Below are 20,022 nucleotides of genomic sequence, written 5' to 3' on the forward strand. Positions count from 1 at the left end.
CCCCAGCTGATTTAGCCGGCCTGAATCACAGGGTCTGAGGATGGATGTGTCCTCCTTCTGGACCAAGACCAGAGGCAATACGAACCGGGTGCCCGAGGCAGCAGGGGACGTGCAAAGAGCAGGTACAGCCCCTTTCTGGGGATGGCCCTTTCCCTCCTGCTCCAGTACCCACCTCAGCAGGTGCCACTGCAGAACCCGGTCCTTCCATCTGCCCCCAAGGCACGCTGCTGCACCTGTCCAGGTCACTCACCTAGCACAACTAACAAAGTGGCCTCCTTTGTGAGGACAGCTTCCTGCTTCTATAGTCTGTCTCGCCGAAGAGACCAGAAGCTGTTGGAATTAGCCAAACTCTTGAAGCTGGCCTAATGTCCATAGATACCATCCCATTGAGAGTCCGGGTGACCGGCCCCAGAGGGGTGCTCAACTGATTCATATTTGCCAGGAAACACACTGGGCCATTCTGAGGCTGGGTTCTCAGCTATTTTTGGCAAGGAGGATTGGTAGTATGCAAAAGGGACTTCCTTTTTTTTTTTTTTTTTTGCAGCACAGAACCAGCTGAGCAATCAACAGCATTTCTTGTTCCCAGATCACCCTTCTGAGCACTTCTCTGCCCGCCGAATAACTGAGGCCATTAGAGTTTGATTCCATTTCTCTGCTCCAGGCACAAGATAAGCCCATCAAGCTGGGGTGGCCTCATTCGGGTGATGGCTCCCTGTGCCGGCTGCTTCCTGTTGGCAGTGATGTTTTCTGCCAGCTGTAAAGCCATCACCTCCTCGGATCAGATGTGCACTGAGGTGAGTCCAAACTGTTTGTCTTTATCCAGATTAAACTGCCTGGAAATTTTGAGATTCAGCATGCAGTCCTATCTGAGCCTTGGCCTCCCTATATTCACTGTCTTTAAAAGGGTGACAGGGTATGGAGAAAGGTTCTTCTTCAGAATGAAGAAGGAGCCATAGAGCTCAGCCAGGGGATGATCTCAAAAATTATCCGTTGGAAGAAGTGAGAGTTTTCCTCCTCTACAAACAATTCCCTCGAAACGATCCTAATTGAGACATATGATACCAACAGGGTCTCGGTACAAAGAGCAGCCTTCCAAATGTGCTTCCAGAATGGAGGTGCTGTTTGTCCAACATCCCAGCATATGGCCACTACTCCACAAACAGTTTTTTGGTTTCCTGGAGATTAGCGAAGATGGCCTGTGCCAGGTTTTAGAGCCTATAGAGATCACTCTGAATGAGTCTGGCTTTCTCCTCCAATTGGACAGCCCTCCATCTGTTTTACTGACCCACAGGAGTAACATTGGAAAACAAAGCCAAACTGCATCTTCTGTTTTGGCCTTAACAATATTTACCAACTCGTGGGAAGTTCTTGGAGGGGGTCCCTTGCCATCTTCTAAAATGCTGCAACCTTCCTCTCACTGAGAAACTGCTCATAATTCTGGGGGCTAGACGTCTAAGATCAGGCGTCAGCAAGGTTAGTTTCTCAGAGACCTCGTTCATTGGCTCTCCCTGTGTAGACGGCCATCTTCCGTGTCTTCGCATCATCTTCCCTTTGTATGTGTCTAATTTATTCTTCTTATAGGGACACCAGTCATACTATATTAGGGCCCATCCTAATGATTTCAGTTCAACTTAATTACCTCTTTAAACACTCTTTTTTTCCAAATAAAGTCACCTTCTGAGTACTCGGGTTAAGACTTCAGCATAGGAATTTGGGAATGACACAAAGCAGCCTGCAACAGAAGGGGTCAAGTAAGAGGTTTTTATCAGCCCCAGAAGGCTCTCTCTTCAACACTCAGGTCAGAAGGTCAATTACACACATACGTGTAGGTGACATGATATGAGGGTAGGAGTGGGAACACCACCTCCTCAGTGACCAGGTAGGTATGCTACCCACCATCTGCCAACATCCTCAGGTAGGATAATATCACACTTAAATTCCAATTCCCAGCTTATTGGGAACCAGGCTACTTTAAATACCCCATTCTGAAGCTTACCAGTTCAACTCTTAAATCCCTGCATTGCTGCAAAGCCTGCACAGCCCTTCAGAAGCCCACACAGGAGTCCTGGGAGATTCTGGAAAGCCCATGGAAATGCTGGACCAGTCTAGCTTCCTACTGAAGACATTAGGTTCCAGAGTTGCCCGTTGCTTTTTGCAAGTGGCTCCTGCTTTGGCAGAGTAGAGGGGAGAGAAACAGGGACCGCGCCCTAGTCTTTTTGTTGCCTGTTTCTGAGGCCTCCCTGACACTCAGGTGGCAAAAGTGATGCTGAGGGTCCCAGGATCTCCAGGCCTGTCCCTATGTGGCAGTAAGAGCTTTTCTTTTTGGTTAAGTCAGGTGAGACTGAAACCTCTGCAGGTGAGACTGCAGCCCTCCCTCTGAAAGGACTGATTTTAAATGCCTTGGAACCAAGGCAATTAACATTGGACCTATACTTGCGTTTATATATCCTCTATCGTGTCTGAGTTCTCAGCAGCAGGATTCTCAGGCTGTTTACCAGCCATCACTCTATGTGCGTACTGGCAAGTTCCTGGGGGTTACCAAGATGAATGAGAGTTTGTTCCTGAAGGTAAGGAACTTCTGGGCTGCAGAAAGTGGAATAAAAATGGAAGTGGTGGAAGAGGAAGCTTTGGGTTGAAGGGTCTGGCCCCTTTTCAAGTGTACATTACTCTAGCCTGCCTGGCCCTCATGCTGGCTTTCCTTTCCCTTTTTTATTCTCTCTTCCAGTTGAAGCAGAATTAACCACATACTGTCTGTGTGCTCATGTGGCCCCCATTAGCTTATCAGGCCCTATCTTGAAAACAAAGGTGGGTTGGTTTGTTTGTTTTTTTTTTTTTTTTGCTTTGTTTTGAGTTTAGTAAACCTTTAATGAAGTAAAACATACATACAGAAGGTTCCCCAATCCTAAGTGTACAGTTTAATGAGTCTTTACCAAAGCGAGCACATCCGTGTGTCCAGCGCACAGATCAAGAAATAGCACCTTCTCAGCAACTCAGAAGCCCCCTCGTGCATATTCCCAGTCAGTGGCCCCCAGGGGCACCCGGTACTCTTAACTTCTATCATCAAAGAAAGATTTTGCCTCTTTGTGAATTTTATATACCAGAGACCACCTGCTGTATAGTCTTTTGTGTCTGGCTTCTTTCGCAAAGCAGTAAATATGGGACATTTACCAAAGATGCTGCATACAGCAATCATTTGTTTATTTTCATTGCTGAATGGTATTCGGTTGTACTAGCGAACCACTATTTATTTATTCATCCTACTGTTAGTGGCCATTTGCACTGCTGTCCATTTCTTGGCTATTATAAATGCTGCTGCTTTGGACATTCATATCTCTGTATCTAGCGAACAAATATGCAAATCTTTATTAGGTGTTTGCCAGGGCGGCGATGTATTGGCTCATAGGGTATACATATATTTAATTTCAGTAGGTATCGCCAACCTGTTTTCCAAAGGGTTAGTACCCATTTATACTCATTGGCAATGTATGTGAATTCTGATTACTCCCCATCTTAATATTTGCTATTGTTTGTTTAAGAATGTTAACAATTCTGATGGGTGAATAATGATATTTCATTGGGATTTAATTTTTACTTTCCTGATGACTGAGGATATTTTCAACTTTGTTAGCCATTTGCATATCTACGTGTGCATGTGTATGTGAGAGAGACACAGAAAGTTCTTTAATGCAGCTTGATTTATAATTGTTCCTTTATTCTCAGCGCATTTCTGTCCTGTTTAAAAAAATTTGCCGACCTTGAGGCCATGACAGTATTATCCTCTCTTTTCTGGAAGTTGACTTTGTATTTATCTCTATTGTTAGGTTTCACATTTAGAGCTATAGCCGACTGGAATTGTTTTCTGCATACAATGTGAAGTGGGAGTCAAGATGAATTTTTAGTAAAACTTTTTGTTTGAAAAATATTTCTAAGGTAGACAAGCTCTAAAAATATAATGAGCCTCCATAAACACTCCATGTGGAATCTTCCACTGTTCTATTCTACTGTTGTTTTCTTCTGTATGTGTGTGTTTCTTGTGTTATATTCTTCTATTGTTTTCTCTGTATGCATGTGAACCATAAGTAACAAAATTAGAACCAGGACCAGGTCTTTGGAGGCTGACAGATGTGCAAAGTATAAGTGAAATACAGTGTTGTGTGATTTGAATTCTGGTAACAGTTTAGATACACTCTTGAATAATTACACTGTAGTGTAGACATGCCCCTTCATTTCAGATGGGCTCAATGGTGGCTATCCTGTCCACTCAAACCTATGGGAGGAAGACAGTCCTTCTTCAGTCCTAGGTAGGGGTGGGAAATGCCTAGTGGAGCTCTTTTTTGGAAGAACTCCAAGTTCACAAATTCACAGATACAGAGGCTTCTGAAGAGCTCTAAACAATGACATGATATTGTGATGAACCAGTAAAACACAAACTCCTCTTATGAGTGCTCAACGTACATGGTCTCATTAATCCTCCAAGTTGGCCCACAAAGAAGGTTATCCCTCATCTATAGGTGGTGAAAAAGAAGGCTCAGAGAATACAGTTTAGTGGTTGAAAGCTGGGATCTGAACCCAAGCAGTCTGACTCAAGATACATAGAAAATGAACTGCATATAATTGGGATGCCCTTTGCCTGTAGGAATCAGGTTAACAATGAAATTTTAGGACTGTGCCCTCTTGGGAATATTTTGTTTTATTTTCAGAGAGTAATTGTTACTCTGGGATTTGATGCAGTCACACTGCTAACTCTGGAGGGAGGCTCAGTGTTCTGCATGCCAGACTCTGTGCATGGGGTCGCTGGCTGCGGTGTATGCCGAATGCAGAGGAGACATTAGAAAGGTGGGAATCAGCACTTGGTGAAACTCAAAAGGTTCAAAATTAGAAAATGATTTCAACACTTTCAAGACGAGAAAATACAATGGGATAGCAGAGAGTTAGAGTTACAGCAGAAGGAAGCAAAATAAGATCCTGATTGAAAAAATGCAAATGAATTACCTGGAAGGAAAAGGGATTGCAAACACAGATTTAACACTTACGAGTCCCGCTCTGTGGAAAAGGGACGGCTCTGATATGAAGCTGGAGACAAAGTGGTTGGTGCAGGTCCCAGTGCACAGCAGGTCCTGAGGAAATGGCCCATGACTTAGGACCGGGGGTAGGCATGGGGTTGTTGTGAATGCCGTGTCTCCTTGCACAGCCGTCCTGGCTGCACGGGTTCACATCAAGAAGGGACCTGCAAAAGTAGGAGTGGGAGAAGGTGATTTTCGACAATAACCCCACACTGAGGGCTAGAGAACGAAGGCTGCTTTGACAGGAAGTAGTCACGTGGCGCTCAGAGGACCCACGGGGGCCGCAGAAGCAGGGGTGGGTATCTGCCTGGAGGAGCAACTATACATGTGACCCTGGCAGCCAGCCCAGTCCTATATTCCTTCTCTGCATCCTGTCCCTTCTCCATTGCAGGGTCATGCTGCAGTCCTAGAATCCTGTGCTCTACTCATCACGACTCCCTCTCAAAAAGTTTTGTGAGGATCCTGGCAGTGAGAAAGACACAACCTCACTCATGTAGTATTTCTACCAAAACTGTATAACCTGAATCAAATCATGAGGAAAGATGCTTCAAGTGAGGGACATTGTGTGTGTGTGTGTGTGTGTGTTATTGATAAATATATCAATGCCATGAGAGACAACAAAAGGCTAAGGAATTGCCTCAAACTAAAGACACACAAAAACTAAATGCAATGTGTGAACGTGGACTAGAAAAAACAAAATTACTATAAAGGATAATATTAAGACAATTGCCAAAATGTGTACACTGTATAATAACATTGTATCAATGTTCAATATTCTCAATTAGGCATTGGCACTGTGGTTATAGAAGAGATGTCCTTGTTCTCAGGAGACTTAGGGGTAATGGGTCATGATGTCTACAATTTACTCTCAACAAAAAAGGAATGAGAACAACAGTGTGTGTGTGTGTGTATACTTCCTGCCTTAAAAAATTTGAGAGGCTATTAAAAAAAATTTTTTAAGGGGGTGGGGCCCCTGGGTGGCTCAGTCGGTTGAGCGTCCGGCTTCGGCTCAGGTCATGATCTCACAGTTTGTGAGTTTGAGCCCCGCGTCAGGCTCTGTGCTGACAGCTCAGAGCCTGGAGCCTGCGTCGGATTCTGTGTCTCCCCCTCCCTCTGCCTCTCCCATGCTCATGCTCTCTCTCTGTCTCTCAATAATAAATAAAAAACATTTTTAAAAATTTAAAAAAAATTCGAGAGACTGGAAACAATTTAATGCTGCTTGAGTGATTCCAGAGCAGGGGACGCTTCATGTCACCATCTGTAATAGTAACTGTGAGTGTACAAGAATGTGAATACGAAAGCCAAAGGGGAAGGGTCGCATGTGTGGAGCTCAGGACATTCTCCAAAATGTGCTTGCTTTTTAAATTCTCTTATAAGCTGCAATTCTTGTCATTTGCCTCGTTCTCCCAGGAATCAAGGGCAGAGAGTTCATTGTACTTTATACCTAAGTAGAGATTAATGTATGACACCGGCTCATGGTGGGTTTCTCAGAACTCTGTGGGAATGTTATCCACTAGTTTTGTTTTTCACCGGGATAAAACTGAGCTATTTCATTTATCTGCCTTTCCATTTGCTAGAAGCTCCCTCAGGCCACTGGCTCCATAGAGCTCCTGCTGGATTCTCAACTTTCCAAATCACATTAATGCAGTAAAAGTGCTTAGTAAAGCACAGAAGAGGACTAATTTAGGTGTCACGGGCGCTTATATATTCAGAAGAAGGAGGGAATTGCCAGCGTGGCGCCTTTTGCTGTAGGACCAGGATAGCTCAAGACAAATTGAGGAAAGGTCCCTTTCTCCAAGTATATGTGACATCAGTTACGCCAGTGCACGCCAGAAAAGGGAAATGTCTTCTCAAAGCTCCTCCAAACCTTAGCAGCTACTGGGGAAGTTACATTCATTTCCTCTTGGGGCCATCCATGTGCATGGGCACAAGGGGGGTCTGGCAACATGTGTTTTTCCCACCAGTCAGCTACATCCTAAGTTTTAAAGGCGAAGTGTGAATTTCAAGGACATTAGGTGGATTTGTGGCAGTGCCTGGAGGACGTTGGGTCTATAAAATGAGGAATGAATTACAAGGAAATAAAAATATGGCATTTTCATCAGTAACACTGATAATATTATCACAATATAGAAGAAAACGTGATTTCCAGTAGGTGAGCATGCATACGCTCGCGGTACCCACAAAAAATGCACCACTACGCAGAAGATGGAGTAAAGCAGAAAGCAATTAAAATGTGACATCTCTAAAGCATCAGGCTTCATAGTAAAGGAGAACATGCTCAGTCTTCTGTTCCCAGCTAAGCAGGATTGTCTGCAACTGAGGATGGGGACAGACCATTTTGAAACAGATACAGAAGTAGTTACAAGGAGCCTCCATGTATATATCGACGTTCGACAATTACTGATATTTTGCCTACTGATTTCATGTATCCCCTCCTCCCCTCCTTCATGCCCAGAATATTTTAAAAGAAATCCCAAACATCAAGTCATTTTATGCAGAAATACTTCAAAGTGCATTTCAAAAGAATAAGAACATTGCTGTTATCATTCAAAAATTCCTAATTCCTTAATATTCTCTAATATCGTGTCCTCAAAGTTTCTTGATAGTCTATACAATGTCTTTTCCTGATGCTTCATGTGAATCAGAATCAAAACGAGGGCTACTCTGTTGTTGGTTGTATCTCTTAAAGAGCTTCTATTGCTGTCTCTTTTAACAGGAGCAGTCTCCTCTTGCCCCATCCACCTTCCTCTCTACTTCCCCAACACCTTTCACATGTCAACAAAACAAAGTCAGTTATTCTACAGGATGCTCCGCCTTGGGCATTTGGCTGACAGCTACCGTGCAGGCTGTTTTAACTTAAACCTCTCGTTTCATTTGTAGGCTATAAATTAAGCCTAAAGTCTTGTATTCAAATTTAATTTCTGGGGGGCAGGAATCTGTCTCCATCAGAAAGTGTGAAATGTCTGATTGTCTTGTTCTGTTAATGCTAACGCAGAGTTGATCTGTTTTCAAAATGAAATAAAACATTTCCATGCATCCCAAATCAGAACTGTGTAAGTATAATCAAGATAAGTCTTCCTTCCCTGCTTCTCTATCTGGTTCCTTTTTTCCCCTTCAAGGCAATGAGTGTGGGGCCTTTCCCCATGGCTTCTCTTTGCAAATGTAAGAAATACACATACAGTATGCTATATGTGACATACCATATACTGTATATACTATAAGGTCACTCTGCACCTTGCTTTTTACACCTTATAATATGCCTGGATGTCACTCCATATTAACATGAGGAGACCCTGCTCATTCCATTTTCAACTGCAGAAGATTCCATCTTGTGAATGGACCATATTTTGTTCAACTAGTCCTACAGTGATGAATAATCTGGTGACTGCCTACATTTTGGTATTACAAAAATATGCTAAAATAAATAATCTTATGCATAAGTCACTTTGGGTATTTGCAGGTGTGTATTTGGTAAGATTCCTAGAAGTGGGATTGCTGTGCAAAGGATAAAATATGTGTAATTTTGCTAATCAATCAAATTACCAACTCTGATATTAATTCCTGTTGTTTCTATTGTCAGAAAGAAGCCAACAAAACCTATAACTGTGAAAATTTAGGTCTCACAGAAGTTCCTGACACTCTACCAAACACAACAGAATTTTTAGAATTTGGCTTTAATTTCTTGCCTGTAATTGAAAATACAACTTTCACCAGACTCATAGATCTTATGTTTTTGGACTTAACCAGGTATGTATCTGAGTTCCTTCTGTGTGGCTGATGTTTTACTTATGGAATAATACAACCTGCATTCAAATTGTTTCCAGGACCTTCTTTTGGGAGCACAGGGGCGTTCTACCTATACTGTGTGTTTACTCTTCCCCATGAAATATTTTTATGCAGGTGAAATGTTGTATTAATGAAACCCAATAAGTGAACAGAAGAGTGGATTGTTTTCAAACGATGCTGCATCAACAGTGTTGTTTAAGAAGTTTTAAGGAATACTAAAGACAAATCTTTCATTCAGTCAGATGCCGTATTATACTACATGTTAGCATAGTTTATTATTGGGTGATAACATTTTAAGAAAAATTTACAGAAGAAACACATAAGCCACTAACTTTCTCCCGTGTAAGTTGGGAAAATAGTTCCATCATTTAATTTTAGAAGCAGAGTCAGGATTCCAAATACTGAACCAGTGTTTGTGAACCAGAAGGCAGAAGTATTACAAGAAAATAAGAGAAGATGGGGCGCCTGGGTGGCGCAGTGAGTTAAGCGTCCGACTTCGGCCAGGTCACGATCTCGCGGTCCGTGAGTTCGAGCCCCGCATCCAGCTCTGGGCTGATGGCTCGGAGCCTGGAGCCTGTTTCCGATTCTGTGTCTCCCTCTCACTCTGCCCCTCCCCCGTTCATGCTCTGTCTCTCTCTGTCCCAAAAATAAATAAAAAACGTTGAAAAAAAAATTAAAAAAAAAAAAAAAGAAAAAGAAAATAAGAGAAGAAACCAGAAGGGAATTGCAACATGATTGTGTGTGTGTGTGTGTGTGTGTGTGTGTGTGTGTGTGTGTGTAAGAGGGGAAAGGGCTTTGCATGTGTATGAGGCATGTATCCCTTGCAGCAACTCTATTTCTTAGGTGGTTCAGTTTCAGCTTCTGCCCAGGGTAGCAGAACATTCACATCCGTAAGACTATATTCATCTTTATAACCACCCCTGGGAGGTAGGCATGCTGTGTATTACAGTCCAACTCATGTTCGAAGAGGAAGCGAAAGCTCAAGGAGATTTGGTGAGTTTGGTTAAGGTCACAGAGTAAGGCAACTGGGTCTCTGCTCTCCTGACTCTCAGTCCAGAGTCCCCCAAATGACCCCAGGCCACCTCCACGGCCAAGATTCCACTTATTGCCTAGCAACACTTCACTGAGACAAAGTCTTGCCCTTGCAGATAGGGGCAGAGATCACTCTGCTACCTACCTAGTATGCCCCCAGGAAATTTACTTGCCCTCTGCTTTACCACTTCTCATTTTTAGATGAAATGGATTTGACCACATTTTGAAGGAGTGCATGGGGCCATGACAGCTTCTCTAGATAGAAGACTCTAAGTTTCCTCTTGTTATTTTCGAAAGATGATAAAAAATATGACCTCATACTTCCTAAAATCCCTCTCCTTGGTCCCCTAGCCCCTGCCTTTTATCTGGCCACCAATCAGATACAATTTTTATTCTTTTAAACAGCCACATTTCTTTAGCTCTACCAACATGTTTTCTGGGGTTTTTTGCTCATTCTTCCATCTTGCTTTTCAGACTTCCTCTCTGGAATAATTTTTCTTTTTTCCTGAAGTACATCCCCCAAAATGTCTTTGGTGAAAGTCTCTTAGGATTAAACTCCCTCGGTTTTTGTTTTTCCGAAAATGTCTTTATTTTACTCTCTTTCTTATATATTTTTTTTCAACGTTTATTTATTTTTTTGGGACAGAGAGAGACAGAGCATGAACGGGGAGGGGCAGAGAGAGAGGGAGACACAGAATCGGAAACAGGCTTCAGGCTCTGAGCCATCAGCCCAGAGCCTGACGTGGGGCTCGAACTCACGGACCACGAGATCGTGACCTGGCTGAAGTCGGACGCTTAACCAACTGCGCCACCCAGGCGCCCCTATTTTAGTCTCTTTCTTGAAAGACAGTCTTTTCTGGCATGATTGCAAGTGACAGTTTTTTGTTCTTAGTTAGCCCTTTGATGCTACCATTCACTTTGTGCCTTCTTGCTGTTAGATAGTCACCTGTCTGTCTAATCATTGTGCACACGTAGGTGATCTTTTCTCTCTGGGTGTTTTCAATGGTTTCTCTTTGTCTTTGGCATTCTGTAATATCACAGGGCTGCACTGTGTAGATGCTTGGGCTTCCTGAATCTGTGATTAGTGCCTTTCATCAATTCTAAAATAGTCTAGCCATTATTTGTTTGAAACTTGGCTTGCTCCTGGTCACTCTTTTATTTCTTCTGGATCTCTGATTAGATTTACATTGCATCTTCTCATCCATCCTTTGTAACATCAATATATCTTTCTTGTTTTCCACCTCTTTGGTGTTTTGGACTATATTCTAGGTAATTTTCTCGTATCCCCTTTTAGTCCACTAATACCCTCTTCAACTAATCTCTTGTATAAACTATCCATTGGCTTTTCAATTTAACTTCCTATTTCAATAAATTTCAATGACTTTTCATTTCAGATATATCAGATCAGCTTTAATAAGTTTTTCCTTCTTCCTATTATTGGTTCACACTGTTTCCTTTAAACATATCAAATGCATGTTTGATCTAAATATATGATATATTCTGATAATATATATCAGGAATATCACATATTCTTTCCAAATCATATACGTATTATGAGATATATTTGATAATTCTGGTATCTGTTGTTTCTTTCACTTAATTATGCAGAATATACTTATAATTCTTTTTAAGTTTATTTATTTTCAGAGAGTACATGTGCACACAGGCAAGCAGGGAAGGGTCAGAGAGAGACAGAGAGAGAATCCCAAGCAGGCTCGTGCTGCCAGAGTGCAGCCCGCCCCAGGGCTCTATGCCATGAACCGTGAGATCATGACCTGAGCTAAAATCAAGAGGTGGACATTTGACCGACTAAACCACTCAGGTGTTCCCGTAGAACATTTTTTTAAAACTGACTTTGGCTAATGAATTGCCCTCATGTATTCAGTGAAGTTTTATTTTGAGCTCATTTATCTTTTGGAACTTGATGTAAATCTTTGTTTAAAATACTTTCCTGGGATTAGACCATGGCATTATGGCTACAGACAATAAGCCTAAACATTTCTGGAGATGCATAGTGAAATATGTTCGGGATGTCTAGGATTTGATTTAAACCACTTCAGGAAGGAGAGGAGGGAATAGAAGAAGCAAGGAAGTATATCTGGCAAAATCTTGAGAACTGCTGCACCCGTGTGGTATATGAAAGTTCATTGTACTACTATCTTTACTTTAGGTTTGCAAGTATTTTTTATTACAAATTAATTAAATAGGTATATCACTCAAAAAGAAATTTCTATTCACTTCTGCTGCTCTCTGAAGTCACTACCATTCTGGAGCCATTTTAGACTCAATTCTCTACCTGGGCTCCTTTTGGGAGGTCCACAGAGGTAGTGTCAGTTCAGACCCCAGCCCTCGTGAGTGGAAACTTACGGTTCAAGAATCCCAGGGGGAGACTTTTCTCGTTGTTATCCTTGTTGCTCCATCTAAAGCCATGGGCCAAGATAAACACATATCCTCAAGGTCACCCTCTATGAGCTTTCTTTTTTTAAGGTGATCCACTGAAAGGATCCCTTCTGAAGATCTTGGTGGTCTGTAGGTTTTTGATAGGATCTCCTACCCTGCTTGGACCCCAAGCTTTGTCTCCTGCCATGGTACATGTGGCTCATTTTAACTCAGGCTTTAGGCCATCAAAGACTGGCAGATATTGGCAAATATGACAAGTGACCAGGGCTCACTTGGTCCTAGGGATTCCAGCTTATTTTTCACAGCTCCTTTAGTGTGTTTCTAAGGAACTCCCTTAGTGACTTCCAGGGTAGCTGTGTGTGTGTGTGTGTGTGTGTGTGTGCGTGCGCGCGCGCGCTCGCACGCATGTGCTCACACATGCGTAATCCAGTATTTTCAGGTGCATTACCAGGATGACACCTGTACTGCTCCATATTTCTATGGAGCATTTTCATATGTATCATTTGGTTAAAAGCCATTGCCTAAAGCACTCATCACTTCTTTACTTTATAGATGGAACAAAAGTTTGAGAAAATTTGTGACTTGTCCAGGGTGACACAGATACACATATCACATATCATTTGTTCTATAGTATACATTATATACTACATATTGTATATTACTTACAACAGTAAATAATACCTCCATTTTCCCTAAAGTCAAATGACCAACTGTTCCCTAGATTCTATAAACAAACCTCTGAGAGTTCAATGCAAAGGGATAAGATTTCTGGAAAAAATTCTAAATCAGAGTGTGCGGAACTGAGGCTAGTCATTAATTCGGCAGGTAATCTGTTGGTGCTGCAGAGAATTTTTAATGTTTTACCTCAAATAACGATATATACTGTTTTTACTCTACACAAAAGATGGCTTTGTTAATACTAGTCACTGTGACAGAGTTTTTCTTTTTTCTAATTAATTATTTTTAAATAATTTTTAAGGTGCCAAATTAACTGGGTACATGAAGACACTTTTCAATACCAGCATCAGTTGAACACAATTGTATTGACTGGAAATCCCCTGATATTCATGGCAGAAACAGCATTTAATGGGCCCAAATCGCTGAAGCATCTTTCCTTAATCCAAACAGGAATATCCAATCTCGAGTTTATCCCAGTGTATAATCTGGAACAGTTGGAAAGTTTGCATCTTGGAAGCAACCATATTTCCTCCATTAAGTTCCCAGAGAACTTCCCAACACAGAATTTGAAAGTCCTGGATTTTCAGAATAACGCTATATACTATATCTCGAGTGAAGACATGAATGCTCTGGAGAAGGCCACCAACCTAAGCCTTAATTTCAATGGCAATGACATTAAAGCCATTGAGCCTGGAGCTTTCCATTCAAAAAGCTTCCAAAGTTTGAAATTTGGAGGGATTCTTAACTTGTCTGTTATATTAAAAGGTCTACAGAACTCCACTACTCAGTCTCTCTGGCTGGGGACATTCGAAGACTCTGATGACCAAGACCTTACTCCAGCCATGTTTGAGGGACTTTGTGAAATGTCTGTGGAAAGCATCAATCTACAGAAGCACCATTTCTCTAGTATCTCATCTACCACATTTCGCTGCTTCACTCAACTTAAGGAATTGGATCTGACGGCAACTCACCTGAAATCATTGCCCTCCGGGATTGAGGGTATGAATGCTCTCAAGAAATTAGTCCTCAATGTAAATAATTTTGACCAATTGTGTCAGATCAATGCTGCCAGTTTTCCATCCCTCACAGACCTCTCTATCAAAGGCAACATGAAAACACTCGACTTCGGTGCTGGGTGTTTGGAAAAACTAGAAAATCTTCAGAAACTTGATTTAAGCCACAATGATATAGAAGCTTCCGACTGCTGCAATCTGCAACTCAAAAACCTGCCCCACTTACAATACCTAAACCTGAGCTACAATGAGCCTCTTGGTCTTCAGAGTCAGGCATTCAAAGAATGTCCTCAGTTAGAACATCTAGATTTGGCATTTACCCACTTGCGCATTAAGGCTCCACAAAGTCCTTTCCAAAACCTCCGTCTCCTACAGGTTCTGAATCTTTCTCACTGTCTCCTGGATACGAGCAATCAGCACCTTCTAGCAGGCCTGGTGGATCTCCGCCATCTAAATTTACAGGGGAATCACTTTCAAGATAGGCGCATCTCAAAGACCAACCTACTTCAGCCCTTGAACAGCTTGGAGATTCTTAGTTTATCCTCCTGTGACCTCCTTTCCATAGACAAGCAAGCATTCCAGAGCCTTGGAAAAATGAGTCACATAGACTTAAGCTACAACAGCCTGACGGGCGATAGCATCGATGCTCTTAGCCATCTTCAGGGGATCTACCTCAATCTGGCCGTCAACAGCATCCACGCCATCCCACCTCTTCTCCTCCACACCCTGTCCCAGCAGAACACCATTAACTTAAGCCACAATCCCCTGGACTGCACTTGTTCGAACATACATTTTATAACATGGTACAAAGAAAACCTGCAGAAAATTGAGGGTGTGGAGGAAACCATGTGTGCAAACCCTCCATCTTTAAGGGGAGTTAAACTGTATGATGTCGAACTGTCCTGTGGGATTACAGCTGTGGGCATTTTCTTTCTTATAGTATTTTTACTCTTCATTGCCATTCTGCTCGTTTTTTCAGTTAAATTCCTCCTCAGGTGGAAATATGAGCACATTTAGTGCTGAAGCTTTCTGGAGATGGCAAATGAATGTGTTTAGGGAAACTGCCCCCAGTAAAGGAACTGTTGTCTGTTGTTGGCTGTCAGAATTTTCAGATTGGTTCCTGCAGCTGGACAGGACTTGCTGTGCTTTTCTGAGTTCCAGAGCTAATGAACCTTCCTGGAATATAAACTGACTAGGACCAGGGGACCAAACAACAGCTGTGAGAGACACAGAGCCATTTGCTCACATGAAAGGTGGTTGGAGGACCCGTGGCAGGGAAAGGCCAGGAGAGGAATGTTCGAGGAGGTGATCTTCCTTCCACTCGTGGACACTTCCCGAAGCAGCGCCTACCCTGACCCTAAAAGGAGACCAACAACTTGGGGGCACTGGTGACCCCAGTCCAAACTCTGTCTCCTGTGGCTTGGGCATCGTGCTTGGCTCTGAGTCCTCAATAAGACAGTCATTTCAGAAACTTGTTGAGGATAAAGTCTCAATGCTTTTTTTTTTTTTAATGAAAAAGGGAATACACAAGGGAATTTAAAAGAAGAGGCTGAGAAATGAATCGTGACATCAAATCAACTTCATTTATCTCCTTAATTCTAAGTCTCTAAGGTCTCTACAATTCCACTAGGGTGTAAATAGGTACAAAAAAACAAAACAAAACAAAACAAAACAAAACAGAAAAACCAAAAAGCAAAAACCACCCCACCAGTCCCCCAACCCCCAATCTAGGATTTTTGCTACATTGGCCACTCTCACTTCAGAACAACGGAAGTTTCCTACCGATCTTGTGTGCTTGGTCTTATATTACAAATCCTACCTTACACATGGCTGTGGCCCAAATGTCTTCTCATTTGAATGTCTGGTCCTTAGAAGCTTTTTTCCCACAGGAACTATGAGATAAATGGTGGTTTGGTTCCCAGGGCATCTCTCAAAAGTCTATTCACCTGGGATAGCAATCGAGCTAGTGCATTTGCAATGAAAACCAGTGGAAGAAAGCATCACTGTGCTCTAGCTGTCCACAACACAATACTCTGGCTCAATGAGTTTCTGTTGAGTCTGGGGGTGTCAGCAATGATTGTACCAGTGGAAAAGATTAGACAGGACCATTGAATGTAGAGAGAGAGAGAGAGAGAGAGAGAGAAAGGACAGAGAAGCGGAAAGTGTTAGGATTTAGGCCTTGCAAGACCCAAAGGGTCCACTCCTATAAGGCTTGATTTTCTGTGGTCTGGAATGGTGGACAAGAGCTGAAATCTCTTGTATTCAGGGTGTTGCATTCATAGGACCTTAAGTTCTGTAACAAATTTTAGGCTAGAGGTGGTAACTCGAGTTATGAAAATCTGATTGGAATATCAAAATTAAATTAACTTTCATATCCAATCAGAATTTATTAGCCCTTATGTTGGGGGTCTAACAGTGGGACATACAAACAGAGTGGAAACTTGGGAACCAACCTCTCTTCACCTCTATATCCCCCAAGAATGGCAAAAAAGACAGGAAATAGTGAAGAAATGCCATAAACCTCTCCTGCAGTTGCTCTGCTTGTCTTGTAGCCTTGGGGGATTTTTTGGGGGTAGTACTAGGTGGGAGGCCAAGTTTTCCCAGAAAACTTGTTAACCAAGGTTAACAACACACGGTAAAGGGACAGAGGTGCTTGCCTTGGGCATAGAATCTAAGGGGGAACCAAAAAACCTCAGTAATCAAGACAAAAATAATTTAATGCAATATTTAAAAACTTTTGATTAATGAAAAAAATCTGTAATAAAACAACAAAATTTTTAAAAACGGCATCCAAAATAGTCCCATGCTGAACCATGTTAGGGCCTGAGGCAAAAGGAAAAATCATTAATACTGATCCTGCCTCTGTTTAAAATTTTGGTATTTTGTTCATGGTTGATATTTTGCATTAGTCTTTTTAAATTTAATATTGCATTAAAATATTATCTTCATTACTGATTTCTTTGGTGTACCCTTAAATTTAGCCCCAAAGGTGGGTGTCTCACTGGTCTCACTCTATTCCCACTGTGAGAAATACTAAGAAGGAGGTACCCCAGTTAACTCCCAGGCCACACTTTACCCAGGGCCTATTAGCAGGCATATTATCTCAAAGTTATTCTGAAGGGTCTTTCCCTTCCCCCTTACTTTCTGGAAGCAGGTCAAAGTGTCCGAGAGCTTACACCTTCTTCACCTTCTTCCGCATCCTCAGGTAACTCCCAACTCAAAGGCATCCTTCCTTCAAAGTGGAGAGAGGTAGCAGAGATGAAAGGGTACTATATCCCCTTGAGCTCTAGGTGGCCTGGGGACCTGGTGAGTGGGCACAGGCAGAGCACCACTCTGCTAATGCAATGAAACAGCACACAATTAGCTGCTTTAATTACCTTGAGTATCAGTGTTTGGGAAAACAGGTGCCTGAAAAGGAAGTTTTCCTCAGCTTTCCTGAGGGAGCCCTGGAGAGGCAGTCACTTAAAGATGTGTATGGAAGAAGTAAGTGCTAGAAATACGAGGAATGGGGACACACCCATCATCCCCCTTTCTTCCTTCCCTGGCCCTAAGGAGGGTGGAACAACATTCCGAGAAGCCCAGTTTGAGCCACTGCTGTATTGGTATTGGCCTTGAGTCTGGCAATGAGTGAGACTTTTTTCATTGAGTTTTGGGCTCAGAAGGGACCTAAGGCAGAAGTGGGCATGGCTGCCTTGGCCAACCTCTGTCAGTGTGTGGAACAGGCAGCTTCCTAACTGGTGCTACACCAAAGACCCCTCTTTCTAGGGACATGAAGGCAGTGTTAGTTTATAAGTTCAGGCAGCCAACCCTCCCGAGTCAAGAGAGAGAGCATCCCTGCCAACTACACCACCCCATGCTGCCCACTCTTGTGCAAGAGCCATTCACTTTGAGGATTCAGGCAGGAAGGTAGCAGGACACATAGTTCATTTGTTTTGTTGATTTCATTAATTTGCTTGTACCAAATTAAAGGATCAGCTCTGGAAACTCTGGGAACTATTCCTGGTAGTGACCACAAAGATGCAAAAACCATGCTCACTGTTTCCTCCTTCTCTGCCTTTTCTCTTTATTTCTCTTTCCTTTTTCTTTGCTGTTTCTTCCCTTCTCTCCTTTTCTCCTTCTCTCTCTGTGCTTCCTTCTCTACTGGTTTCATGCTTTCCTTCCTTCTTTCATCCATATCAGACAGGATGGAACTCAACACTCTATGGATCCAGTCTAAGACAGAACCAGAATGCACTGAGTTCCCTCGCATTCTAGCAAATTTAAGCTCTTTCTTGACTGCAGGATTTAAGCTGTAGAGACGATATACTAATCACTGTCTTACCACTCTACAGCCACATGGTTCTCCGTAATGGTTAATGTGTTAAAACAGAAACAAAAGTATTCTGTGGAATATCTGTGATGCAGATTGCATCACATGATAGATGGGAGGGTCCTAAGCCCTAGCAAAATGTAATTGCCCATCTTGCTTTCATTTATCAGGGGTGTGCCCCTTCCCTGTAATGCAACTTGCTATTCTGTAACTGCACACTGATCTAAGGCTTTGTGACAGCTCCTCTGTTTTAAGCAACAGTAAATTCACCCTACAAAGTCAGAAAGGCAGCTTTTTGATAGCTGCTGTCAATTTTATTGCTTTATCCTGGTTACTAGGATAGAATCTGTAGACATGGTGTGTTTATTGGTTTTATGTATCGTATGTTGTTACTGCTCTGACAAGCTATTCCTATAAAAATGTGTTATTATTGCATGTTGTAGCTCAGTGAGCTGACCCTGCATTTCAAAGTGTACTGAAGCAAATAGCATTGAAGTCCATAAAAGTTGACTGGCCTCCATCACAGAGGACTCTCTGCGTGAGCTGCAATTCCCACAATCTGATAGCAAATTATACCTTTCCCCAGAGCCAGCAGCCATCACTGCTAACTGAACACAGCACAGACACAAACACAGGCATGATCAGTAAAATTTCAAGACAGGAAGCTGTCATACCATTCCTACTTGTCCAATTCCTCAAGAAGTGTCATTTGTAATTTTGAAGTTTACAAAAGTATGAAATAAATGGCTTTTCAATGTTTTTGTGTATTATTATAAGATGCAAGAGGGGTGGTTGACCTTGTTTCTATCTCTCTTGAATGCTAAAGAAAAAATCAACTCGAGTTATGGTAAGAAAGAAGGGATTGGTTCTAAGCAAGTCACAAGTGGGGAACCTGGGTATTTCACTAGAATCAGTCGCCTGGAATATTAAGAGTTAGAATGTCTGATAGGGGGTGGGGGAGTAAGCTTGAAGGCTACAGAAGAATGGGACAGGCAGGTGTGGCTCCTAGATACTGGTTTATCACCAGAAACATCTGGGCATTCATTATCAGACAGATTCCTCTACCCGCCCTCCTGCCCCATCCCCAGATATTGGAATTTGGTTAGACTGGGGTTGGCACTGGATTCTACGCCAAATGATTTCATGCAAAATATACTTCCTTAAACTTAGTGTTATCAACCAATGGCAGAGTCATATATAAGGCTCCATGCATCAAATGAGTTGAAGAACTGCTCCATTTTCTATAAGAGGAAATTTTGTAACAAAATGGGAATAAGGGGCTAAGAAGCCTTCAAATCCAAGGGTGAGACATCCCGGGCAGAAAGCCTGTTAGTCTCTTGCCACAACTTCCAGGCCACAAGATTCTGCTGCTAACCTCCCCTGCTCTCCCACCTATGCCCTGTCCCCCACTCCCATTCCATCCCATTACTTACGATATGAAATCATTTACTGGATAATGCGTATCTTAAAAAAGGAAAGAACTAATCTACACAGACTATTTTTAAAAGCCATTATGAAAGACTGTTCATGAAAGATTAAACAGTGAACTTCATTGAACTTCCTCCTCTCATCCCCCCAAATTTTGATAATATTCTGTAAGCATTTGACTGTTCAAGACAAGGTATTAGAGCCACAAAGGTAAGAACACAGGTGGCCATTGGTGTAGCCATCTGTCTACTCTTTCTCCCTTCATGTTCTTTCATGGGCTTTATAAAGAGGTTGGGTCTCCCTTTTTCTCTTT

General features: G+C 42.3%; 1 protein-coding gene across 1 annotated transcript; it reads left to right on the plus strand.

The window, feature by feature from the left end:
* The first annotated feature begins 549 nt into the window (after window positions 1-549).
* Window positions 550-19,040, plus strand: CD180 (CD180 molecule). The gene is made up of 3 exons (XM_025924988.2): window positions 550-794; window positions 8,644-8,810; window positions 13,261-19,040. The coding sequence occupies exons 1-3, from the start codon at window positions 705-707 to the stop codon at window positions 14,987-14,989; spliced, it is 1,986 nt and encodes a 661-aa protein (XP_025780773.1). The 5' UTR covers window positions 550-704; the 3' UTR covers window positions 14,990-19,040.
* The last annotated feature ends 982 nt before the right edge of the window (window positions 19,041-20,022 follow it).

This window comes from Puma concolor, chromosome A1 (assembly GCF_028749965.1).
Source record: "Puma concolor isolate L17-30 chromosome A1, mPumCon1.1.hap2, whole genome shotgun sequence".
In the NCBI taxonomy this organism is placed as follows: domain Eukaryota; kingdom Metazoa; phylum Chordata; class Mammalia; order Carnivora; family Felidae; genus Puma; species Puma concolor.

Excerpts from the sequence above, each read along its gene's own strand:
- CD180 (XM_025924988.2), top strand. The coding sequence starts at position 705 with ATGGCTCCCTGTGCCGGCTGCTTCCTGTTGGCAGTGATGTTTTCTGCC. Across the intron at positions 795-8,643 it reads CGGATCAGATGTGCACTGAG|AAAGAAGCCAACAAAACCTA; the intron begins GTGAGTCCAAAC and ends TTCTATTGTCAG. Across the intron at positions 8,811-13,260 it reads ATGTTTTTGGACTTAACCAG|GTGCCAAATTAACTGGGTAC; the intron begins GTATGTATCTGA and ends ATAATTTTTAAG.